This window comes from Nycticebus coucang, chromosome 2 (genome assembly GCF_027406575.1).
Source record: "Nycticebus coucang isolate mNycCou1 chromosome 2, mNycCou1.pri, whole genome shotgun sequence".
NCBI classification, from domain to species: domain Eukaryota; kingdom Metazoa; phylum Chordata; class Mammalia; order Primates; family Lorisidae; genus Nycticebus; species Nycticebus coucang.
Genome location: NC_069781.1, coordinates 146,328,035 through 146,354,972, shown reverse-complemented (window position 1 = coordinate 146,354,972; position 26,938 = coordinate 146,328,035). Strand labels below are relative to the sequence as shown.

The following is a 26,938-nucleotide window of genomic DNA, read 5'->3' as shown; positions in this document are numbered from 1 at the left end:
TATTGTTTTAAAAAAACACTCTTGAATTTTCATTGTGTTCCAGTAGAATTGATTGACCCATTAATGTTCTGAACTATCTGATACATAACCCATATACACAGTATGAACGTCTCTAGCACTTGTTATTATTTAGTCTGAGTATATGAGTTTGGTATTTTATTTCTTGAAATTCAACTGTTTTCTTAATTAACATGCAATCTGAGCTTTTACAAGTACAAATGTTATTTTAATCTACCGTAGAAAACAGAAAAACCAGAATATAGTGAAATCATTAGCAAACTGAACAAATACTGTACACTTTGAACTGATTTGGTCAAAAAAACCTTATTGAGGGCCCCTTTGTGTGCACATGACTATTACTGTTCTGACACAGGCGAAAGCTCAGAAGATACCACCAGTCTACATTCTTTGGCTACAAATTATTTATGGTCTGGCCGTATAACTGGTTTTGTTAGTAAATCAACAATGTGACATGAAAGAGGACCAAAAAGGAAATAGAGATAAAAGAACAATAACGTTTCACCCTGAACTTACTTTTATGGCCTTACAACAAATTAGGCAATATTATATTCAGATTCTGTAGATGTTTATAATCTTCAATGTAGCATAAAGTTTTATAGATTCAAAATATTCAAAGTATATATATGTAAAATACATAAGTCAATATATTTTTAAAATAAATACATAAGTAAAAGATGAATATTGAGAATTCTCAAGTTCACAAAACTAGTTTTAAATATAATTCCCTCAACATTTTCTTTTTCTTTTTTTTGGAGATAGAGTCTCACTGTGTTACCCTCTGTGGAGGGCCCAGGCGTCACAGCCTACAGCAACCTCCAACTCTTGGGCTTAAGCGATCTCTTGCCTTAGCCTCCCAAGTAGCTGGAACTACAGGTGCCCGCCACCACGTCTGGCTATTTTTTTGTTGCAGTTGTTTCGCCGGCCCAGGGCTGGGTTCAAACCCACCACCCTTCATGTACGTGGCTGGCACTGTAACCACTGTGCTATGGGTGCCAAGCTTCAACATTTTCATTTTAAACTATTTCATATAAATTTTGTTTTATTTAAAAGCACTACTAAAATAGCCATTCTGGAGTCTACAATAGGCTTCTAATGAAATTTTCAATTTTTAGAAATCCTATTATTTTAACCAAAGTTCAAATCTGAGATTCTGCTTATACTTATGGTTCTGAGACTATTTAAAAACATAAGGGATTCTGTTTGAAATTTGCTTTAAGTTCTTCTGCCTTTAACAAGCTAAGAATTTAGGATTATTCAATTTACATGTATAATACTTAAGAAAGTTATCTCTCAGCTACAATAATACAAAAACTAAGTAGCCCTCATTGAATACACAATTATGTCAGTTCGTTATCATTCAGTATCAATATTATGAATTACACTGCTGTTTAGGGTTCTGATTTTATTTTCAATTCTAACCAAGTCCACATGCAGCTCTGAAAGCTACTTGGAGTAGCTTGACTTTACGCACTCTGTATTACATACGTATGTGGTGTATACACGTGGGCATAATACTGTATGCATTATGTGTTACAAAATGCCAGAAGCAGACCACGATGTAGAACTCAAGGATTCCTTAAAGTTCTGAGTCAACATAAAAGTGTGAATTTGGGGGATAAAGGCTTCATCTTTAATGGAGAGGGACATAGACATGATTAGAAACCATGTATTTTTATTAACCATCTTCAGAGCACAATTCTATCAAATGCCTGTTCCATTCCAAATGGCTGCTGCAGATTATACAGAAGCTAATTTTTATAAACATAACAATTCAGTATTATTCTTGAAAAAGTATAGAAAATAAAGCTGGAAACACAAACTGTCAATAAACGATCTGGAATTCATCCGAGGCAAACAATCACAGGCAGAAGAATCCACACTCCAAACTGTCCACAATCAGAGAAGTGGTCAGGCATTTCTGCATGAGGGCCACTTACGCGTTCACCCATCAGTCGTGCCCACTGTAGGGGCATGAATGAACACTTTCCATTCAAAAGTGGAAGAAAAAGGTTTAATGAAGGAGGAAATACTTGTAACATCTTAATGAATCTTTTTAATGCATATGTGATACATCTTCAAGAATAGAGAGGTCCTATCATTTAAAATGTTCTTCTAGATATGTAATCTTACCTTTCTGTGTGATGAAGTTGGGGCCTTCTCTTTTGAGCAGTATACCCAGAAGGACGGCTTGGCTGGCAAGACTACTGCAGTCCTGAAAATGTAAATCACTGTGAGGAGCTGGAGTGAAACAGATGTGAGAGTTACTACAGGGGCAACTGATCACAGAACCTAGACTCTCGGGGTAGCGGGGGGAGACGTGCTACATCCTTAGAAAGTAGACACAGGATACAGAGAAGAAACACTCTGCTATAGAATTAAGGAATGACAAAATAACACCACGCATAAGGTGGCTTTGTATAGCTATTTAGCCCACACGTCTTGGAGACAGGATTTAATAATCACATTTCCCAAAAAACAAGATAAGCAATGGATAGAAAATACACAGTCTACAAGCATTGACTCTGCTGCTGCATGAGAGACTTGGCCAGTTCATGTGACCTGAGCCTTGTTCTACTGACTTGTTAATGGAAGGCCATGTTGCTATCAGCCAGCTGTGGAGAGATGGATAATTGGACAGAAAATGTGCAGAGTGTTGATTCTATTTTGGGTCTTGTACTATGGGCTTAAGCCTGTTATATCATATTTCAAGCCTATAGGGATCTATATAATATTGACCAATAACAGAGATGAATGATGCCTGGAAAGCTATATGTTTGGTCCACATCAAGTGGTTTTCAACTGGTGTGCTGCACGAACTGAGGTGTGGCGCCAAAGCTTTTAAATTCATTAATTAAATTGTTTTCAAAATTATTTCAAAGCATAGTGAGTATATTCTTTCTTTTACTATATTTATTAATCAACATAATTTAAGTGTGCTGTGGAAGTTTAACTGTAGGTTCAAATGTGCCATGAGATAAAAAAAGTTGAAAAACACTGGTCTACATGCTCAAATTCGTGGGGCCCAAATGAGGTGGCACAGTGGCTGCAGCTTCATTTTACTAATCAGTATACATCCTAGCCCTGCTCTTCTTTTAAAATGTAAATAATTTTAGGAAAGGTAAAATATGAGGGTGCTAACATATTCATAAGGATGTAGTCAGGGGACTGTTTTCCTCAATGACAGGAGATACTTAGAGCGAGTATTAGAGGTGAACAGTGGGCGGGAGAGAACCCCACTCACCCTCACCCCACAGCACCCACCAGACATCCACATGGGCATCAGACCAAGAGAACAGCCTCTCGCCATGGCCCTGGTGCAGACAGACCATCTGCCTCCAGATTGATTGCTGCCTTCTCTGAGAAGACTAAAGGACATGTGGTCTGACTCTGGAAGTCCTGCTCTGGCAACCTCACTTAGGGACATGTGGGAGCTGTAAGTTCCTCACACTCAGCTTCTGAAGAACCTCGTGGGTGGGTTTGTCTTTCCACTCGGTCACGCTGACATCTGGGTGCTGCTCCAGCTGAGGAGCATCAGAGGTGCTGCTTTGACGTTTGACTTTCGAATGTTTGGGAAGTTCTAGTTCCTCAAAACTCTTAAATTCTGGAAGCCTGGAAATAAAAAGGAAAGGCCTCAGATTTCCTGTTCCTCTAATGTAATTGTAAGAAACATAATAACTAAGGGATGCAACGGGACTCACTCTTCCGTGTCGCTGATCCGTAGGAAGTCCAACTGCTCTACCACAGCCCCAGATACCAGTGTCTGAAACGTGAGAAAGGATTTGACTGTCTTAGATTTATCAAACTACTATGCACACAAACCATAGAGTATTTAAGTAATACTTTTTAAAAAGCTTACTTAGAAATATATGCAATTCTGAAGTAATTTCTTTCTTTCTTCTTTTTTTTTTTGAGACAGAGTCTCACTTTATCACCCTCGGTATAGTACTGTGACATCACAGCTCACAGCAACCTCCAACTCCTGGGCTTAGGTGATTCTCCTGCCTCAGCCTCCCAAGGAGCTGGGACTACAGGTGCCCGCCATAACCCCTGGCTATTTTTTGTTGTTACTGCAGTTTGGCTGAGGCCAGGTTCGAACCTGCCACCCTCAGTATATGGGGTTGGTGCCCTATTCACTGAGCCACAGGCGCCGCCCCAGAAGTAATTTCTTAAATGAACATTCTAAAGTCAGAAAGTTTTCCACATATAACCCACCTCCTAAAATAGAATATATACATCAAGTTATAAGTTTATGAGTCATACTAAATAGGAAAGTCTTAGAATTTCTGGCATTTATTTTAAGTTGAATTTAAAATAATTTAGTACCTATTAAAATGTTAAAAAATAAAATTTTGAAATAAACATAAAAGACTAAAATTATTTTGAGAGAAGACGATATGAAATTGTACTTTAGATCCTGCTACTATAAGGCATTTCAGAGTCATATGACGAGAGGATGCTGCCAGCTCTCCATCTCTCAGGACCCTGAGGTGCTGACTGCCCAGCTCTCTGTCTCTCAGGACCCTGAGGTGCTGATCGCCCAGCTCTCCGTCTCTCAGGACCCTGAGGTGCTGACCGCCCAGTTCTCTGTCTCTTAGGACCCTGAGGTGCTGACCGCCCAGGCCAGGGCTCCTAGCATCCCGGCAGACGGCAACCCATGTTTGGTCATTTTATTTCCCATTAGTCCCGATTACAGGTTGAATAAATTAAACGAGTTCAAACTCAAACACAGTTTCTGTTTGTGGTTCCTGGGCCACAGTCTAGATGTATGACACCTACGATGATTGGTAACATGATGTGTCACTTCTAATTAGCTGATGAATTGTAGAGAAAATTGAGAAATGTACCGCATAACAATAAGTCGTAAATTATTATTGAAAAAACAAGGCAATGCTTTAACTATGACTGTCTAACATACGTTATTTTCTCTATTTTCTCACTGTTCATTTTAATAGTGAAGAAATGGGACCCAGGGTATGTTGCTCTTGCTGACCACCCAGAGCAGTGCTGCCTTCTCCGTGAGTGGACACTCACTAACAAGCGCATCATCAACAAACACCCTTTCAGAGATGGCAGGATGGACACTTTCATAGCAGTCATGCTAACAGCTCCTGGTGGAGCTGAGCGAGTAAGGCCAAACAGGCACTTGGTCCACACAGCTCTGTGGGCTCAGCTCTAGTCAGGTCTCTCCCGGACTGTAAATGCCCTGAGTGCAGGTTCTGTGCCTGGGCAGAAAGCAGCGCCAAGCACAAGGGTTGTGGAATGATATTTCCTAACATACAGGTTCACAGCTACACATAGCTACACATTATTTATTAGACAAATACTTACTGAATACCTACCACATGCAGGGACTGTGCTAGGTACTGAGGATATAGCATGAAAAAATTACACAAAATGTTTGCCACCTTGAAATTGACCTTATAGGTATGTGTAAGAGGTAGGCAATAAACAAATAACATTGTGCATACACACACACGCACACACACACACACTCAGTCACGTGTACACACACGGTCATGAACACACATGCATGGTCACACATGCATGGTCACGTACACACACACACACGCACACAGTCATGCAGTGCTTTACAACTGAGATCCATTCTGAGAAAGGCATCACAGAGTGACACACACCCCTCGATGGTACAGGCTACTGCACACCTGGGCCATGTGGTGCAGAGTAGTGTCCCTGGGCTGCAGACCTGCACATGTACTGAATACTATAGGCAACTTTAGCACTATGGTAAGTATTTGTGTATCTAAACACAGAAAAGGTACAGCAAAAATACACTGTATATATGGTCTGTCATTGACTAGACTGTCATCTGGCACACGACTGCATATGAACACGTGAAATGACAACACTATTATATATGACACGTATATGTACACACACGCACATGTATGTATGAGGTCAGATGGTGAGAGGTACCAAGTAGAAATAATGAAGGCAGGGGATAGGGAGTGCCAGGGCAGGGGAATAGGAGGTGGCAGGTGACCAGAAAAGACTCTTCTAATGAACTAACATGTACTCAGACTCAAAGAAGGACTGTGAACATCCACGTGAGGATAGCAGTAGCTTCTCTCATGAAGCCAGTGCATAGGTGACGGGAAATGGTCGGACTGTGGGTATGGTCTGAGGATAGAGACAGAGGGACTTAATAATAAATTGTAGTGTTAGGTTATGAGAGAAAGGAGTCAAACATTACTTAATTCTTAAAGCTCATAGCTAATGCTGAAAACATAGAAAATTTTTCTTCAACAATTCCCATTTTTATTAGCTTTCTGGCCCTTATATTCTACCTTTTACCATAAAATAAATGTTTACTCTGAGTAAATAGGCAAATGCTAAATTCCACTAATAGTTTCTAGAGCTTTTGATAAAAAAAAATTCAGTGGTTGTAGAAGCTCCTAAATTAGTTTTATGAAACATATAATTAATTTGTCAGGCATTAATACCCTAGTTCTGACAGTAAATAACTTATATTACTTTGTGTATGTCAAATGCAATATAATATTGAAAAAGGTGTCCTGCTCTAAGACCCTCAGTTATGTCCTCCCAGGGCCTTTCCAGCTGGACGTCCAACTAAGCCTGCACTCCTGCCCATCACTCTCCCCAGCTGGCTCTGTTTTTTGTTGGGCTCCCCCACTAGAGTGAGTCCAGCATGGTCAGAGGCCTGTGTGTCTTATTTTCCATGATGCCCTCAGTTCCTAGAGTAGGAGCTCAATAAATACTTGTTGAATAAAGGAAGGAATATTTACATACTCCCCACAGAAAGCAATAGTGAGGAGAATTCTTTGGGAATCCAGAGACGAGTGAAGCTTGGCCTCAAAAAGTTTACAAACACACAGAGAGAAGCAGGCACAAGAATCTAGCTATACACAAAATGAAGTAAGAGTTAAAGCAAAGGTTTGAGCAAAACAACACGGAACTACATTGGGAGGAGAAGTTAATTCCAGTCCTGGAGCTTCAACTAAAGAGGATACATTGACCTAAGTTGTAAAATTAAAGTATGATGTACAAAGAAAGAAAAAAGGAAGAAGGCAACTCTAAAATACACTATGAGGGGGGAAAAAACCTCCAGTAACACTTAGCGACTATGGAAGCACTAGTCCACTCGGGGATGGAAAGCATGGCTGTAAACAGACTGCAAGGACAGAGGTGCCTGGTGATGCAGCTGGGAAGGGAGTTGAGAAACTGTGGATCTGGGCTAGGAAAGTTGAAAGGGCATAAAATAGACTCCAAGAGGAGCACACAATTGCCATTCTCACTTACATCCATGAGAAGATACAGGCTGTAGTGTGGGGGAATAGGAGTTGTTTATAAGTACAGAGTTTAAGTACAGAGATTGGTTGCATAACAATGTGAACATACTTAATCCCACTTAGAGTGGTGGAGATGGTAAACCTCACTTATACTTGACCAAATTTTAAAAAGTTGGCAAAGAATTTTCAAAATATTGTGACATTTTGGATGAATGGTGATTAGAAGTCTAGAAGAGAACAGTTACGTATTTATATTTTGTTTTTAATAAAATACTTTTAAATAAAAAAGAGAAGGCAAAAAGGAAAAATAGGAAAGCAAACTTGTATTTACATTTTTTTTAAAATATAAAACTCTTCAGATCATGACAAATAAAACTACAGGCCTCTCTTCCTCTTAAGTTCTGAAACACAAGTAGAAATGGAAAAAATGAGTTGTGTGAAAGTAAACATTAAACTATGCCACTAAAAGGACAGTGATGAACGTCCAGGTGCTTGAGTATGAACAGCTGTGAAGAGGAGCATGCGGTCCTGGGCTCCATCCCCTTCTCCACAGTTACTAGTATTAGTCCTACAGACAGTCATGTTTCACAAAGGGCTCAGTTTGCTGCATTAGAAGAATAATCTCAAGGTCTCAACCAACTTGAACTTTGTGTATAAGGATACACAGGTGAAGAGTTTCCTGATTTCAGTTGATGAAGGATAAAAAGGATCTCATTCCATCTTTAAGCTATGTTTGACTTTAAAAGAAAATGAGAAACTTCCAGTTTACTGCCTCGAAAGAAAACGTGAACTTTGTGTTGTTTATAGTTTCTCTGTGACTCTCCAGAAGGAATGGAAACGCTCTACAACATGGCAGGATATTAAATGTTAAAGTAAAGTAAAATTATTTTAAACTCAAATTCAGCACAAAACTAAGAATTTGTCATCACCAGAAGCTAAAACTGACAGCTTATCATATGCCAAAAATGACAGCCTAAAAAATTATGATAAAAATTTCTATGGCTTTGCTTTTTGCATTGAGTCATCTAATCTACCTGAAATATATTTTGGTGTGTGATATGAAGTGATGCTCTCACTTCATTAATTTTTCTCTAAGTATTATTTTTTGTAAATAATATACACATCACAAGTTCATGACGTTTCCTTGATTACATTATTTTAAAGTTCTTATGTATATGGTGAGGTCTTTTTCTGAGTTACCTTTACCCTGCCATTGTTATACTAGATAAGCACCACATTTTTTCACTTAGTTTTCAATTTCAGTAGCTGAATTTTTCAATTAACTTTTTTCTTATACTTATAAAGCCTTTAATAGAATTCTCCAACTTTTTTTTTTTTTGCAGTTTTTGGCCAGGGCTGGGTTTGAACCCACCACCTCCGGCATATGGGGCCGGTGCCCTACTCCTTTGAGCCACAGGTACCGCCCAGAATTCTCCAACTTTTAATTTAATTTCTTAAATATATTGATCATAGTTATCATAAAGCCTAGGTCTGATAACTCCAGTATCTGAACCAAATGCAGGTCTATTTCTATTGTCTGTGTTTCCTCTTGGTTCTCTGTTCTTTGATCTTCTCTCCGAGCAAGCCTGGTAACTTCAGACTGAAAGCCGGATATTGCATATAAATCATTGTAGAAATACTGTGATCTTCTGGATGACGTTATTTCCCACTCCCATGAGAAGTGAACTCTTCTGATTTCCTATTACTCTTAAAGTATAGCTTTTCAAGAGGGTTATCAGCAAGTTTGGGGTATTTATTAAAATCCTTCCTCCTTGGTGGGCCCTCAACTCTAATTTCTGTTCCTTTGGCCATATAAGACCACAAAAACTAGGCTTGAGTCACACTGAAATAACCAGGATTGTAATAAAAAAACAATATAGTAATTTAGGGGGCACTCACATCTTTCTAATTGTCTTTCTATCCAAGAATATGATATAACCTACCATTTATTCAACTATTACCTTTTATTTCTCATCAAGATTACCTTGGTTTTTTTCACGTAGGTCCACATATTTTTTATAAGGATTAGAAAAAAGTCTAAGAAGATCTTGGAGTGGTAGGCACATTTAAGTATAAAAGCAAAAGTCGGTTTCTGGTTAACATCACATATCTTAAACTACTATTCTTCCTAAAATCCTACTAAAATGATAGTAGAAAAAAATAGTTTAAGGCATAAACCCACCAAGAACAAACCCACTGGGACAAAGAGAAGAGGAAGGAGCCTCAGGAGCTGAGGCCCAGACGCTGCTGGATGCAGGGAAGAGGGACAAACGCACTGGACCCACTGGCCCTCTGCACGTGAAAAGAGTAGGTCCAGACGTCCCTTCCCCTCCCCAGACAGCTAGGAAGTTACTCTCTTCTTCTGTCTCCCTAATTTTGGAGAGATAAGAGGCTTTTTCTCTGATTAAAAACTCCGTGCTGAGGAGTAAAGGGCACAGCACAGAGCAGGAAATTCAGGATTAAACACAGTGGAAGACGGCACTTTACAGCAGGACCCTTCCTCCCTTCTCAGGACACGGGCACAAAGTACATGGCCTTTGGGCATGAGAAGATGTTTATTTTCCGGGGAAACTGAAGAGTCCCAGAGAAAAGACCTCCAGATATTATATTCTGAGGCTTCCCAACAAAAAGGGCCTTTGCCACAGAATACCTCGTTAGTGAATCATCAAGAATCTTTGTCCCCAAACACACAGCTTCCTATAAACTTTTTACTCTTTTCTTAAGAATGAATGGATAGCTAAAGATCACCAGACATCTGACAAATGCCTCCAACATGAAAGATTGAGGATTAAAAAAAGAGAGAGATAATTCCAAGGAGAGAAAAATATTTAAAAACCTCTAGTTAGGGCCGGGCGTGGTGGCTCATGCCTGTAATCCTAACACTCTGGGAGGCCAAAGTGGGGGGATTGCCTAACCTCACGAGTTCGAGAACAGCTTCAGCTAGAGGGAGACCCCGTCTCTAAAAATAGCTGGGTGTTGTGGCAAGTGCCTGTAGTTTCAGCTACTTGGGAGGCTGAGGCAAAAGAATTGCTTGAGCCCACGAGTCTGAGGTTACTTTGAGCTGTGATACCAGGGCACTCTACCCAGGGCGACAAGTGAGACTCTGTCTCAAAAGAGAAATTAAAAAAAAACTTGCTAGTTAATATCCTCAGAAAAATAAAACAAAACATCCACAAAGAAATAATATTATGAAAAAGGAAAAATTAAAACATGATAGCCAAAAATGCAAACTTAATAGAAGAACTGCAAGATAAAAATCAAAGAAATTACTTCAGGAAGCATTACAAGAAGAGAAAGCAGTAATAATAAGGGGGAAAGATTAAAATTTAGGTAAAAATCAATCAAGTATGGAAAACACAGTGTGAACTTTGCTGTCTCCAACCCTCTGCACACACAGATCCTTCTTCACAGACCTCCTCCTTCCTACTTAGGACTGAGCACCTACATGTGCAAGGCCCCCAGGGGACAACCAAACTTATTTTATAGTAAACAAGACACATCAGTCCATGATGGACTCTACAACCTGAGGGGCTAAGCCAAAGGCCACAAAGGCCTGGAAGTGCCATTTCCAGTCTGGGGTCTTGCAGTGCTGCCTTTAAAGCCTGGTAAGACTTCAAGGTGACTTTCAAGGTCACGTCAAACCCCAGTGACCTTGAAAGAAAGAAGGGTATTCCAGGCAAAGAAAATGGTGCGGGCAGACAGGTAGAACCCCACAAAGTCCATGAAACAGTAATTAATTTGTATTGGCTTAAGCATAACGAGTGTTTACTAGGAGATAACTGTGGATAGAGTGGCTGTTACGACTTAACAGGGAACCAGAGAGGGCTTCTGTAATTTAGGAGCTGTGAAAATAATGCTGTGAGATTCTGAACAGAATAAGGATTATCTCTGGGTTGGACACTGCTGCAGAGCCTGGGAAAGAGCACTGAACCAAGAGCCAGCCAACCTGGACTAGAGGCCCAAGACTGTATCTCAGGTCACTTCACACTAAGGACCCAGCTTCCTCAAATGCAAAAATGGGGTTCAAGATGTGCTATGAAAATCTAAAATTCTGCTTAGGAAACACTGTGACTATTCAGACATCTGTTAGTGGACCAGACAGCCTGCAATGGCAACAGCGGGAGCAGGGAGACAGGCCGAATAAGACCTGAAGACAAAAGCTTAAACAGAACAGCTGTGGTATGAATTGTCCTAAGAATAGAAACAGAGAAATCCAGAGGACTACCTGGAGACGGTCAACATGGACTTTGACTCCACCAATCATTCCTTTTTTAAAGGCTGCCAGCATATCTAATATGGGGTTGAACCGGCTACCTCTAAAAAATACAAACAGATAAACAAGATGTGCACGTTAACAACAGAATGTGAAATTAACTCTAAATGTCTTTTACATGCGCAACACCCTTGATCACGTGGTGAGAGAGACCACAACCACCCAGGAGGCCCTGCTTGCTTCTCAAGGGTTCACAATGTTGATGCAGGAGGCATAGGCACTCTACTTCTTTTATCAACCTACCTGATATTGTCTTCCCGGATGAGAACAAGGAAAAGTGGACGTCCATGCATTTTCCAATACTGCTTAATGAACTGCAGTGCATTCTATGGAAACATAAGAATGAGGTAGGATCTATTTGAAATGACCAGGATACTTAATCACGAGTAGTAAAGACCCAGCAGTATTCTTACATAGCAAGACAGCTCAAAATCACACTTTGGATAATTGAGACTATTTAGGGGTAGGAGTATTCTAACAGTTTATCTGGGTACATGTAAATTAAGCTGAAAATCATTTTGAATTCAAAATTAGTTCTTAAAAGTATTCATATCACACATGTTTTAAGGCTTCCCCCCACCCCCTTTTATTTTTGGCTTAAAAAATACAATTCAAGAATGGTCCTGGGGGAAAAACCATCCCATTTTGTTATCCAGACGATTAATTCTCACTCTATGTTTCTGTGGATTTATAATTACAGTAGGTAGAAGAAATTTGACTGCATCTATACAGGCTATTAGCAATGTGAAGAAAGTTCTTTATTTGACTAAATTATCCATCTCTCATCCTATTCTGAGTGCTTTACATACTGGGGTGACAAAAAATGTATACACATTTTAAGACCTGTCATCTGTGTGTTGTGTGTTACCTTCTGAAGTTGAATTGAATTATGGTAGCAATGTGTAGCATGACCTTTGCTCAAAAGATGGCAGTAGTCAAGTGAACGTGTGTCACCACACAACAGGAGTGACCAAGGCAGCTTTTTCTCTTACAATCTGTACACATTTTTTTTGCACCCTCTGTATATTGAGTCACTTAAAAGAAATAGCTCTATTATTTTTATTCAGTTTTACAGATGAAAAAACAGAAGCTTATAGGAGTTAAGTAATTTGCCTAAAAACACACAGCTGGTAAGCAGCAGAGCCAAGATTTTAAATAAGTGAAATCTGGCTGTAAGACACTCTGAACCATGATTTTAAGATTGTCCACAAGCATAAAAAGGAGTGGAGGAGATTTTAATTCACAGAGTTATGAGTTATTTGAGGTTTTACTGGACATTCTTCACAAATAAAATTTCTTTTGACAACTCAACTTTTGTTCAAAAAGAGATCAACTATTGCTGCCACATGAACACAGTTTTCCAGATGATTCCCCTCTGCTTCATGAACTGTGCCTTCTCTGTACGCCGTGTGTACAGAGGTGTAACAAGCAGTCACACCACTGTAGACAAGTTAGACTCCACCTATGAGGCTGAGGCTGCAAGAGATTTAAACTCCTTCTCCAAAGCTACAAAGGTGTTATTTTACTTTGTTGTTTTATGCTGTGTCAAGCCACGTCCTAGACATTCAGCTTAATAATATAAGATAAAAGGGCGGTGCCTGTGGCTCAAGGAGTAGAGCACTGGTCCCATATGCCGGAGGTGGCAGGTTCAAACCCAGCCCTGGCCAAAAAAAACCACAAAAAAAAAACAAAACAAAAAAAACAAAATAATATAAGATAAAAGCAGCGGAAACAAAGTCATCTTATTTAAAAAAAAAAAAAAGATGTTCTGAAGCTACCTTTATGTCATCTATCATCAGCAAAACATCTTGAGACATGTAGAAATCACTAAGGTCGAAGATAATAGGGTAACAAACCACAGTCTTTCCTAGAATGCGATAAATCTATGAAAGAAAATTAAAAAAAATGAAAAAAAATAAATACAAAACATACCAAAGGCAAGGGTGTAGTACTATAAGTGCCAATAAAAATGAAAATTGATACTTAATTCTGAATAAGCAAATAAATTAACAGCTTATGAAATCCATATATTAAAATATTTTAAAGTTTCTTGATTAAATCATTATGCTAATAAATTTAAAATAGTCCACATCTAGTAGGTATTTTACAAAGCTTAGAAATAACATAGCAGTGAGATGTTCATTCATTGCCAGCAGACGTCTATGACGTGATGCAAAGTAAGGTTTACTTGCAGAAAATAGGAGCTCAGGTAAGTAGCCCAAGCACATAATGAAACAGATGAATGACGTGACGACAGCTGAGTGCTCAGCAGTCACACTGTCTCAGCAGGTGGAGGCATGACCCAGACACGACTCTGAGGACATTTCATCAGTACCTTTGATGTACCCAGGCAGCCAATGGGCCTGTCTGGCCTTCCAGAGAGTCCTAACTTTTCATTGATACCTAGATGAAAATAAGCCTGTAAGACACAAGTTTATAAATTAGAATCAGGCAAGAATCCAGGCTTTTCCTTTTGTGTTTTGCTGTTTTCGTCCCCCTGATTGCTACCTTGTTAATTTATTTCCAGAGAAAAAGTGAGTAGGGAAACCTTATACAAAATCTAGCCAAAGATGTCAACTTATATTTTGGGTCACCGAGAGATTTGAGAGCATCTTCTGCAGATCCACTGGGCAACATTCAGGAGTGCACAGCCCGCACGGCTCAGTAGGATTCATAAAAGACACAAATGGTTCCCGTCATTAAACAGCCCAGCTTTTAAAATTTCCAAAAATAGTGCTATTGATTATTATCTCCTACTAAACTTCTACCTTCAAGTATTTCCCACCAAAATGGAAATGTCTTTATTGGTTTTTTTGATTATATGAATTTTCTGAAAAATTCAAAGCTTATGCTAAAAGTGAACATACCCTCCTTTTATTATGTGATCATAAGGAGCGCGAGAAGTTTAGGGAGGGTAATAGATTTTAAAAAAGTATATAGATAAATACATACCCATGTTACACACATGCATCAAAATCTGTGTATATTTACATAGCTGAGGTCCCATAATATATGATCTATACTGTGTTCCTTTTTTTAAAACTTAATATCATGATGTCCTAGTTTTAAGATGTTAAAATGAACCTATGTATTTTTTCTACATTTCAATGTTGAAATGATTGAAGAAATATACAAACTGGAGGAGAATGCCTGTAGAAGTATTAGAAAACAGGGAAAGGTGCTACAGTGGGGCAGAAACTTCTAGAATTTCGACCAGGTCTTGGAATGAATAAGGCGGGAGCTAATACCCCTGTTGGGCTCTAATCCGATCACCAAGAGCTTTTACCCTCTCCAACAGCTCTCCCTGATAGAGGCAGCTCCCCATTTTTCATTATTTTAAAAATAATTCAACAAATATCTTTGGACAATGTGTTGTTATATCTACAGGGCAACTTCCTGGATCAAAGAGAACATGTATTCTTTTGAAATACAATGCCAGGTTGGAAACAATGTAGCAGTTTACTGGGGTATTAACAGGAGCCCTTTAAGTGTGGAGCCCTTTTCCGTCATTCTCTTGGGTCAAGATATTTTGTTCCACTTTTAATTTATTGTATTCTTTTTTTTTTTTTGTAGAGACAGAGTCTCACTTTATGGCCCTCGGTAGAGTGCTGTGGCCTCACACAGCTCACAGCCAACCTCCAACTCCTGGGCTTAAGCGATTCTCTTGCCTCAGCCTCCCGAGTAGCTGGGACTACAGGCACCCGCCACAACGCCAGGCTATTTTTTTGGTTGCAGTTTGGCCGGGGCCGGGTTTGAACCCACCATCCTCGGTATATGGGGCCAGCGCCTTACCAACTGAGCCACAGGAGCTTATTTTTGTGGTTGGGCATTTCCAAGTATTTTGATGACTCTTTGTATGGTCTGTAAATTGTTTCATTCGTTCCCTTTCATACTGGGCATTTATTATTTTTTTTTATTTGTAAGAGATCTTTGTATATTATAAATATTACCCTTTGGATCCAATATCTCACCCAGCTTGCTCCTTTTCCGTGTTGTTATTATGAAATGTGAGTATGGCTGCACAGGAGGTCAAATGCCAACTCAGCATGAGCTGTTTCAATACGAACATTTTTCTATTAGAAAATTTCACAAGCACCTTTGGAATGCCGGGTTGTATAAACTGTATTTATTTATATGGTATCTGTCAATCATGTTTTTAATGGCTTTTAGCACTGGTATCAATCTATGGCTTTTAGCACTGGTATCAATCTAAGAATGGGCTTTGCCTCCCAATAGCTATAAAAATACTCTCCTACTTTTGCTTCTAGTGATTTTGTATTTAAACTGTTTGAAAAATTTAAAATTTTTAATCTGTGTAAAATGTACTTTTGCATTTAATGAGAAGTATAAATCTAACCTAAATTTTGCTAAATGCAAAATCAAACCATCTCTATACAATCTACTGATGATGGTTTGAACTGATTTCAAGTAACAACTTCCATGTTGTTTCTGGAGCTTTCTGTCTGTTCTGACACAGCTGTGTCAGACCTGCTTTGTGCCTTTCACCTTCTGAACTGTACATTCTGTAAATAGCATCCTGGGTTGGTACTGTGTCTCAGATATAGCTGGTGCTCAGGAAATACTTGATAGATGAAAGAGAGAGTAAACAAGTGTTCTCCAGAGCCACATGTGCTGCAAATACCAATTCTGGAATAGCAGTGGTTTTAGACAAAGTCACATGGCCAGAAACAGCACTCTATATGAGCGTTATGTTACAGGGCCACTGAAACTATAGCACGTGACACCAGATGGAGCCCCTTTCCCTCAAATATTGTTAATTTTTCAGAAATAAATGTATGTCTAAAGACTTTAGATTTCTCTACCACACAAGTGGTTGTATTAATCAACCATGCACAAATTAAAATGTAGCAACCTAGGTGAGTTTCCTTTTTCTACTCTATTACCGTAAAACGATTCTCAACTTTCTGAGCCACGCAAAGCAAGTCTGTGAGGACTCTGCAAACTGCCCACACGGTGCTGCCCATAGCATGAGTCTGGTGCTCAGAGAATGAATGAAGTGCCACATGCCAGTCATGTTGGCCTTTTAAATCTCAACTGCATGTTGTCTGTTAGAATACAAACTCACCCACTATGAAAAAGAAGTTGCTAATAGACTTGAAAAAACAGATTTTGGGTTAATTTGTTTTAAGAGTATGTTTGTCAAAGAATGACCTTTGATAACCATTTTCTAGGGCAGTGATTTTTAACCGGTGTGCTGTAGCACACGGGTGTGCCATGAAAAATTTTAAAGATCATTAATTAAATTATTTTTGAAAGAAGTTCAAAGCACAGTAAGTATATTCTTTTTTTTAACTCATTTTTATTTGATCAACATAATTTAAGTGTGCTGCGGAAGTTCAACTCCAGGCTCAAGCACGTGGTGAGACAGAACACACTGGTGCAGGACCCCGTGAGCGGCCTGTGTGCAGTAAGAGCACGGTGCGAGAGGCCTGGAGTCTGGTGCCCTTTTCTCCCCTTCCCTGTGGACTCTTCTCCTTGCCTTGTGCATCATTCCCTTCTTGGTGGGACTTCGGGCTGTTGCCTACTCTCCACGAATCCTTGTATTTTCAGCGTTACCTCTGGGGAGGGGCTCTGAATATATTAGAGAAGGTTTGGGACTGACATCCAGGTTCTGGTTTGTGTTGACTATGGGCAAGGTCCAGCCAGATAATCAGCTAGTAGTATTAATACATTTAGGATAAGCATAGAAGTTACTTTACAATTACTTTGAGACCCAGCAAACAAAAGGGGTAGAATTACTTCAGACTCTGAATACTAAAGGGAGAGAAAAAAGGGAACTACCAAAAAATAAAAGTGATTACCAAAAAATATTTAGATATGAGAAGATTTTTTAACACTTAATAAAAATGGAAAATATGAAATAAAAATATAAAGAATAATTTTCAATATGACTACTAAAATTAAGACTAATTTGCTATTCAAGTGCTCAGCCTACTTTCCTAGTTTTCAGCAAGGAGCAGAAATCAGTGAGACCAGTGAATACAATGTGCTCACCCTGCCTCTCTCACACACAATGCAGTTTTTTTTTTTTTTTTTTTGTAACAATGTCTTCTAAAGTGGGCTTTTCTTTTCTTTTTTTTTTTTTTTTTGTAGAGACAGAGTCTCACTTTATGGCCCTCAGTAGAGTGCCGTGGCCTCACACAACTCCCAGCAACCTCCAACTCCTGGGCTTAAGCGATTTTCTTGCCTCAGTCTCCCGAGTAGCTGGGACTACAGGCACCTGCCACAACGCCCAGCTATTTTTTGGTTGCAGTTTGGCCGGGGCCGGGTTTGAACCTGCCACCCTCGGTATATGGGGCCGGCACCTTACCGACTGAGCCATAGCTTTTCAACCTAATTAGAAACCTTGAGATTAATGATCCTATCTCAGAATCGAATTTTAACTTTGTGACTTGCCTATAAACTAAGTCCAACCATCAGGCTCTCACACCTCCACACAGCAGAAAGCACAGAGGCCAAACCACTCACTTTCACGAGCTCCTGCTGAGCCCATATCTGAATGGGCTCCACTTGCTGAGGAGTTTGAGTCTGGATACCATATGTGTTGAGAAAAACTTGAAGGCTGAAGTGCACAGAGAAAAAGAGAAAAAGACACTTTTAGACAATACATTCACGTCTAGGAAATGACAGAGGAGGGTAAAAGGGAACAGGCTGCATTAACGCGGAGCACGCCTTCCAGCGGCCCTCCTGGATTCTGATGAGGTGTCAGCTCGGAGCTTTGGGGGCTGGCAGGAGAGTAAACACTAACTTTGGGAATCCCCATAATGTGTTTGTAATAATTTCTCAAAACTACCCCCCAGGCAACACTAGCACTGATCACAGTCCTTAATATTCACATCAACTAAAACCAAATTATTTTTAAACGTGAGAAGAATGATGTGCTAGCACTTCAAGTGACATTAATGATATACTTGAAACGTTGCCAAGCAGTTTATGAAATTAGTATCTGCTCCTATATGTGACGTGAGGCACAGAGCACTTCCCTCTCCCTCCCAACAAACCAACACATCACTTGTCTGGAATGCTTACCGCTGGCTTTCTGCTACAAGTGCTACGTGAACTACCAAATCATTTTCCAGAGGGCCCTGTAATACAGAATAAAGAGGGGGACATTTAGAAAGACCCGGTCATCGTCAGCCACAGTGAGGATCGAGGACGTATTAACCACGGCTAAGCAGTTCATTAAGATGATGGACACCAACTGGCTCTGCATGGCTGCCTTTCTTTCCTGCTGGCTACTGCCTACTAATCAATTTGATGGTGTAGACAGAGTAATGGAACACCAAGGAATGGAAAGTCATTAAATCTCATCGCCACCAGAGGGGCCAGCCTGTCAGTGCTATTTTGAATGATGCATAAGAGCAATTTGGGGACTCAGAGTCATTTTCCATCATTTAACTCTGAAGGGAAGAGGAGGAACTAAAAATAAAAACCCAATTTATATATTCTCTGTTAAAAAAGAAAGACTGTGAGTTAAAATTGTTCATTTGAAAAAAGAGGAAACTATGTGTCTTTGTATATGTGAATATCCAAAATATTAAATCTATCTACATTGAACAGCACACACACAAAAAAAATTGTTCATTTGACATCTTAACCACATGCAAGGTTATTCCCTTTCTTGTTAGCCAATTTTCCGTTGGCACCTTATACATCAAATATCTTTCCTTATTCTAATATATAATTTCTATAAGAGAGAATGAACTATATAATTAACATTACGTTCATTAAGTGCAAGCTGTGGGACTTAACAGTTCTAATCAAGGATAGTGTGGGATATTTGCTACTCTTTTGTGTGGAAAAGATTCACTAGAACATATATTATACATTGTTAAAATGAACCCAATTTTGAGGCTGTATATAATTAAGAGAGAACATTAGGAAGTACCAATAAATTATAGTATTAAGAGAGTTCTGAAAATACTGATCAAACATAACTCCTGTATAGTAATGAATCCAACATTCCCAATAGTATGTTGTAAAACGTTTGATTTACCATCAATCAGTTCCTCTCTATGGTACTCAATACGCCACTAGAATTTATTTATGATAGAAGGCAAGAAACACCAGAACACATCTATCAGCAGAAATTTCATACGATCAAAGGGATGGTTCCCAGAATTATCATGAAAATGACATTTCGGGCAGACTTTCATGTGATTTAAATGAATGTCTAAGAAAAATATGATGTAACAACCCAACACACCCAAATATACATTTAAAATGTTACAGATTCTATTTTTATTTGAATTTGATGAAGACTTTACAATTAAATGCTTTTCAAGGATGAGAAAAAAATTAATTTTTCAGAGTCTCATCAAGATTTTTAACAATAAATGAAACAATTAAGCTTGATTTCTCTTGGATAAGATCAATGTTTACCTCATAAAAAGGAAGAGTAACCTTAGAGTAGGCCATTATCTACAATCTCTGGTACAATTGTGAGAATCTTAAATAAACATGCATTAGAATACAGATGATATTTCAGTAACAATAAGTAAGGCAGCTTACAGACCACAATTTATGAATTGGAATCTCCTTTTTGAATCATAGGTCTGTTTAGCATAATACTGTTTCCTTTTGTATGACAAAGTACTCAGGTCTAAAATGGCTACCACAGGCATTGAGTCAGTTAGCATCTCGTTAGGGGGCTTTTAAGTGGCAGAAGAGTTCTTTCATTGTGAAACTCAGCATTTCAGAAAGTCCTGATTCACAGACTATCTGCCCTAATGAGCTTGGACTTCGAACTCCTGCCACATAGGATCCCATTCTCTCCTGTTCACACAAAGAATCTGACATGGGCAGTTCCTAGTCCTTTCACTGCCACAGCTGAAACCATCTTTTTTACAATTTGTATTGTTTTCTAGTTACCACCATTGTTGACTAAAACTCATGAAGTTTCTTTGACAGTTTTCTAGTGGTAATATCTACTTTCCTGAATGTAGGCTTTCCCTAATAACCTTGTAATAATTTCTGCTTGCAGGCTGTAATACACACTCTCTCATGCACGTACTCAAGCCCTGAGTTGTCTCCGTTTTACACACAATCACTCATGCATCTGACCAAAGAGCACTAACCAGGGGCCCAGCTTGCATAGAGGGCTTCACTTCACACCGCGAAGTTACCAGAATGACCTAGTCTCTTCTGTGAGGAATTCGGAGTCTACTGGGAGACATGAATAACAGGTAAGCCTTTGCACATGTGTTTATTATCTATAAAAGTGTTTCACTGGTACCTTTCTTTACCAGCTCTTCCCTCATTAAAAAATAAATGCAGGGCATTGCATCATATGGATATACCATGCTTTACTTTTAAAATGTTTATTTTGACGGACATTTAGGTGGGCTCCGATTTTTCAGTTCTGCTGAAGATGGAGGGCGAAAACGATGTGCTGAGCACAGGATTTGACACACAAAACTCTTGGGGATGGTGCAGCTGTGTAGTTACTCCCTACTCACTCCACACTACCCGAGGACGACTGTTCTATTCTTTGTCTAGACTTGCTGTCATACCTATGTAGCCCTAGATACCACTGGCTTCTACCATTCTAACATTTGGAGCACCTACTATCCTTTTTATTTGAGACAGTCTCACTATGTCACCCTCTGTAAAGTACCATGGTAGCATAGCTCACAGAAACCTCAAACTCTTAGGCTTAAGCTATTCTTTTGCCTCAGCCTCTTAAGTAGCTGGGACTACAGGTGCCCGTCTCACTGCCCAGCTATTTTGTAGTTGTTGTTGTTGCAGTTGTCATTGTTGTTTAGCAAGCCTGGGCTGGGTTCGAACCAGTGTATGTGGCCTGCACCCTTACGCACTGAGCTATAGGCACTAAGCCACAATCCTATTTTTATATGGCTAGTTATTTCCCAAAGAATTCCGAAAAATTTTAAAGAGGATTTTCCAATGACTTAACCACCTTCCTTAATGTTACTATCTGAATGTCTGTGTCCCCCTAAAACGTTAAAATTTTAACCCCTGAGGTGATGGTATGGGGGAGGCCTTTGGGAGGTGATTAGGTCATGGGGGTGGAAACCTTTGTGAACAAGATTAGCATCTTTATAAAAGAGGCCCAAGACAAACCCCTTGCCCTTTCCACCATGTGAGAGCACACTACACAGCAAGAGGCACCAGAAGGCTGCCCCTCAGCAGACACCTGACCCTAGATGGCTGGCACCTGACCGTAAGACGCTCTCTGGCCCCAATTCCAGAACAGTGAGAAATAAGTTTCTGTTCTATATAAGCCAGCAAATTTGTGACATTTACAACAATGTGAACACACCAAAATAATTTATTACTTAGGTACTTTACTACTACCCAACTTTTTCTTCTTTTATTTCTCAAACACAAAACTATAACTATTTCTTTACCTTACCTCCCCAACCCACCCCCATGCTCGCTCTTTCTTTTTGTTGAGATAGAGTCTCTCCCTGTCACCGTGGGTAGACCGCTGAGGTGTCACAGCTCACAGCAACCTCAAACTCTTGGGCTCAAGTGATCCTTCTGCTGCAGCCTCCTAGGTAGCTGGGACTACAGGTACTAGCCACCATGCCTGCCTAGTTTTTTTTCTATTTTTAGTAGAGATATGGTCTTGTTCTTGCTCAGGCTGGTCGGAACTCCTGAGCTCAAAGGATCCTCCCACCTTGGCCTCCCAAAGTGCTGGGATTACAGATGTGAGCCACAGCACTCAGCCTTCCTGATCTTTCTTGCCTTTGCAACTCTTCTTTCTAATCAGCTTTGTCTTTACAAATAATCTTCATACTTAACTCCTTGGTCATAAATTCATTCTCTCTTCCTCTCTCTGAAATCCCATCCACCCTGTAGCTTTAAATTATTACATCTAAGCAGAGGATTTCATGTTTATCTACATTTCTAGTCCTGAAGTTTCTCTTATGTTCTAGTCCCCACATTTTAAACTGTTTTCTAGACTTTTTTTTTTTCTCTTGGCTATTTCCAAAGTTAATAATTCTAAAACTCAATTCATCAACCCTATGCACCCTGAACAGGCTCTTTTTCCTTGCCCTTTATGTAAGGGGTCCTTGTAGCTCAGAACCTCAGCACCATCTCCGATGCATCTCTCAGCCTCTGGAAAGCATCTCCAGTCTTGTTTTCGATCACAAGCAAACATTTTACATAACTATACCCTACCTACACACCAGGAACTGTTTTAAGTGCTTTGTGAAACTATTATCCCCATTTTATAGATAAAGAATGAGGCATAGAAAGCTTCAGTATTTTATCCAAGGACATGGACCTCGCTAACAGGAGAGCTGGAACTCAGACCTGGCGGCCTGACTGCAGTTTGTGCTCTTCACCTCACTTAGCGAGTCTCTCGGAGAGTGGAGAGACCTACACGCAAGTCCCATCTGTCATTTTCCTCCCGCAGTGACCCTGGTCCTCTGTTAGATGCCTCAAACTTACCATGGGCAAAACTGAACTACTGACTTCCAACCTTAAGTCCATTCCCACCTATAAGGCCTTACACCATAAACGCATTTGTTCTGGCCCCCAAATGTGTAAGTCATCCTTGATTCCCCTCTCCCCTCAAATTCCATAACCAATAAAAGCTAAAATAAAATAAAAATTGACAACACTTATAAGTACTAGGTAATGACATTATCTATTCATCAAAACAGCCCTATTAGGTAGGTTACTTCATTATTCTCATTTACTTATGAGAAAACTGACAATGTTTAAAAAACTCATTCAATATCATACAGCTAATAAGTGGCAAGCTAAAGACTCCAACATGGGGACCCGACGCACTTCCCGACCATCACAGCACACTGTCTACCTCTGTGATGTGCTACTAATCCACTAGCAAGTCTCACCGGCTCTACCTCCAAACCACGTCTGGCGCTCCAAACACCGCCCTACTTAAAGTCATTGTGACCTTTCACCTGGTCAAACAACTGGTCTACCTACTTCAGTCTTAAACCCCACCCACTGACAACAGTCCATCCTGCAATGAGAGTTTTTTTAAAGTGTAAATCAGATCCTCTCACCACCACTCCCTCCCACCCACTCATCCATGAACGTGGTGCTGCTCCCACCACGCACAGAGTAAGAAGGCAAGTGCCTGCCAGGCCTGTCTGGCCCAAGGGGTCCAGCTCCTGCCCAGCTCTTCTTTCTCATTCTCCCTCCACCTCTCACTCATTTCTCCACGCTGGGCTCTCTCTGTCCCTTGAATGTGCCACTGTGTCCCATGGCAAGGCCTCTGCACTGGACAGACGCGTTTGGTGTGTTTTCCCAGGAAAGCCAGGATATGTGCAGCTGGGAGCTACAAATAAAACAGTGTGATACAGAGGGACCTTTGTGGGAGTGTGTCCAAACAGTGTTTCTTCTCTTTGTTCTTTTTTTAATGAATTTTTTTCAATAGCTCATTCATTCATAAGGTTAAAAAAATCTAAAAATTATGGAAACGTACTTAGTAATGTGCCTTTTCCACCTGCCCCCCCATCCACCTACTTCTCTTCCATTTACAGCCAAGCATTAACTAACAGCTATGATCATTTATGCCCCGTTCTAGAGTCTCCTCATGCCAACAGCAGCAAGTAATACACGTCATTACTCTCTCACATTTGCATGGTCAGGCTGCGTGCGCTCAGCGAGGCTTGTCCACTTAGTGATCACGCATCCCGGCGCTGCTTTGCAGTGCCAGCTCATTGGACATGTCCGCATTCTCACTCTAACTGCTTCGTGTCCCAGTTTACAGGCACACCGTACTTATTAATGCCATCTTTTCACATTCTTAATCATTTAAGACTAGTCAGCCTTTTATATTGTGGCACCACTAAACATCAAATTTGCTTAAAGAGTGCAGTGAGCACCAGGGCTAGGTCCAGCAGAGGCATTACCACCTCTGCATTCTGTGTGTCCTTAGATTAACAGAAAAGGCCGGCAGGTTTGGATTTGGGGATGGGACAGTGAGAAGATCTTTTCTAGGAGGCTAGCACTGAAGGACGCAACAGATGTCCATTTACAGCTCAGTGATAGAAATGATACAGCTCTATCGAGAGAGAGAGAAGAAAGAGATTTATTAGAACGATGGACTCTGTACACATTAGGGGGTCTGGCAAGTCCTGACATCTGCATTTAGTGGGCAAGCTGGAGACTGGGGAGGGCTGACAGCACAGGTCCAGTGTGAAGGCTGGAAAGAGGGAGCCAGGAGGGAGCTGCTGTCCCGGGTGAAGGCAGCCTCACAGGGCCTCCTCCCACTCAGGCGACGGGCAGCCTCGTCCTGTTCAGGCTTTCCACCGACTGGACGAGGCTCATCCACATTAGGGAGGGAGAGTTGCTTGCTCAGTGCACTGATTAAGTGTCAGTCTCATGCAGAAAAACCCTCACAGGAACACCCCAAATGATGTCTCACCACATAGCAGGGCAGTCATGGTCTAAAACTGTCCACCACAGGGACGCAGGGCATGTCATGTTCAGGGACCATAATGTCAAAGCCCCGTTTTAAGAAAACGACTTCACGTGTTGTCTATAAAACACCTATTTTCTTATCTGCTTTTTAATAGACTATAATTCTTATTTCTTGACAATTAAATTTAAAAACTATTACCTCCTTTTTTTTTCTTTTGAGACAGAGCCTCCAGCTGTCACCTTAGGTAGAGTGCTGTGGCATCACATCAACCTCTAACTCCTGGGCTTAAGTGATTCTCTTGCCTCAGCCTCCCAAGTAGCTGGGACTACAGGTACCTCTACAACGCCCGGCTATTTTTTGGTTGTAGTTGTCATTGTTGTTTGGCAGATCCAGGCTGGATTTGAACCTGCCAGCTCAGGTGTGTGTGGCTGTTGCCTTGAGCAACAGGCGCCGAGCCAAAAACTACTACCTCTTTCATTAAATTATCTACATAGTATGTAAAACTCATAATTCTTATTTTTATAACATTTTATTGAGTCCTGCTCTCAGGAGTTCTAGTTTTATATAGGTGCAGCAGAAAATAATTTATTCTGGGTGGCTTAACTCCATCTTTTACTGAAAGAAAAGCAAGGAAGGAGGGAGAGAAAAACAAACAGCCAACAAACAAACGGGTCACAGCTCCTGCAAAGCTGGTCTTGCCTGCAGGGCAGTGCCTTGGGGACGGCCACGCTCATCCACGCTCTGCTCCGGGCCTCCCAGCACTCACTGGGCCCATCACCTTCCTCAGCAGGTCCTGCCAACGTCCAGCATCTTTTCATTATACTCATTTTTCAGTAAAACCTCATTAGCTGAAGAAACCAGACAGATGCTTTTTATATCTCAATTCCAACTGGACATAACACACCCCTGGGATTTCTCCCCTGGAGCCAAGTAACAGGCGTCCTGACTGAGACCACTGGCATCTTGTTCTGACATCTCCCACCAAGTCAAAGAAGCAACGTGGAGAAAATCAACAGGAAAGCAGAGGAAAGTAAAGCAGAAACATGAAAGGAGCAACAACACCACCCATGGCAAAAAGCTGAGCTTGGCTCAAGGGCACAGCTGGCCAGGGAGAAAGTGGCCCTTCAGGGTCTGTGCATTTTTGTACTGGATTAGTGATTACATAAGCTTTCTTTTTAAGCGAAAAACAGATGCATTTTTAAGATTATTCCTGAACTCAAGACACACGGTTTCAGATGCCCAGATTAATAAATCAGGCAATGTTTCCTGACAGCAGTTCTTTCAGTGACTACAATTATCTTGGAAGAGAATGCGTAATGCTTTGTCACAACCAATTGATTTATATAACTGTTTTCATCCCTTTCTAAGTACCTGCTGTAACTGGATGTTTCCAGATTTTTATATTAACGGAAGGACAGTGCAAGCAGTCTTGCCCAGAAACAATGCTCAATGGCCACATGGGCCCCGGTGGAGAAACCCTCAACGAGGTGCTCTCATGACACGGTTGCCACAGGTGCAGTCCTTACAGTGCATGAGCTCTAACCAGAGCTCCCCTGAGGGAGAACAGGTGCACTCACAAACTTAAACAAGTTGTGTTTAAAGAAACACAACAGGGAAGACTGACATCAGCACAGACTAGGAAAATGAGGATAAAGCAGGGAGGAGCAGGTGGTCTCACACTCTTGCCATTTAATAAGCCCTCAGTGGGTAGGATGCACTCGAAGACAAAAGGACAGCCGGTTCTCAGATGGGGTTGAGGGCACTCTGGATGCTTCCAGAGTACTGACTGGATCACTTCCCCAGGGTCTGAGCAGAAGGTGTTAGGGTGGAGGAGGCGTTTTTATCATCTGGTTGTGGGAGGGCAATAGAAGTGGTGGGAGGGTCTGGACCCCACTTCAGCCAGAGCAGCATTATTTTACATGTTATCAATAATATTTATGAATTATTTCATATACTAAAATTCTACCCAAAATTCTGTCTGAAAAATCA

At 40.5% G+C, this 26,938-nt stretch overlaps 1 protein-coding gene across 4 annotated transcripts in view; it reads right to left on the bottom strand.

Moving 5' to 3' along the window:
* The window catches only part of PHKB (phosphorylase kinase regulatory subunit beta), a 247,598-nt gene that overhangs the window by 39,632 nt on the left and 181,028 nt on the right, over window positions 1-26,938 (bottom strand). For all 4 annotated transcript variants that reach the window (XM_053582096.1, XM_053582095.1, XM_053582098.1 and 1 more), the window contains 9 exons: window positions 18,613-18,668; window positions 18,052-18,145; window positions 13,898-13,981; window positions 13,341-13,445; window positions 11,806-11,888; window positions 11,515-11,605; window positions 3,720-3,781; window positions 3,468-3,630; window positions 2,152-2,233 (listed from right to left, as the gene is read on the bottom strand). In XM_053582096.1, the coding sequence (XP_053438071.1) occupies window positions 2,152-2,233; window positions 3,468-3,630; window positions 3,720-3,781; window positions 11,515-11,605; window positions 11,806-11,888; window positions 13,341-13,445; window positions 13,898-13,981; window positions 18,052-18,145; window positions 18,613-18,668 (820 nt within the window). The remainder of the gene's footprint in view (window positions 1-2,151; window positions 2,234-3,467; window positions 3,631-3,719; window positions 3,782-11,514; window positions 11,606-11,805; window positions 11,889-13,340; window positions 13,446-13,897; window positions 13,982-18,051; window positions 18,146-18,612; window positions 18,669-26,938) is intronic.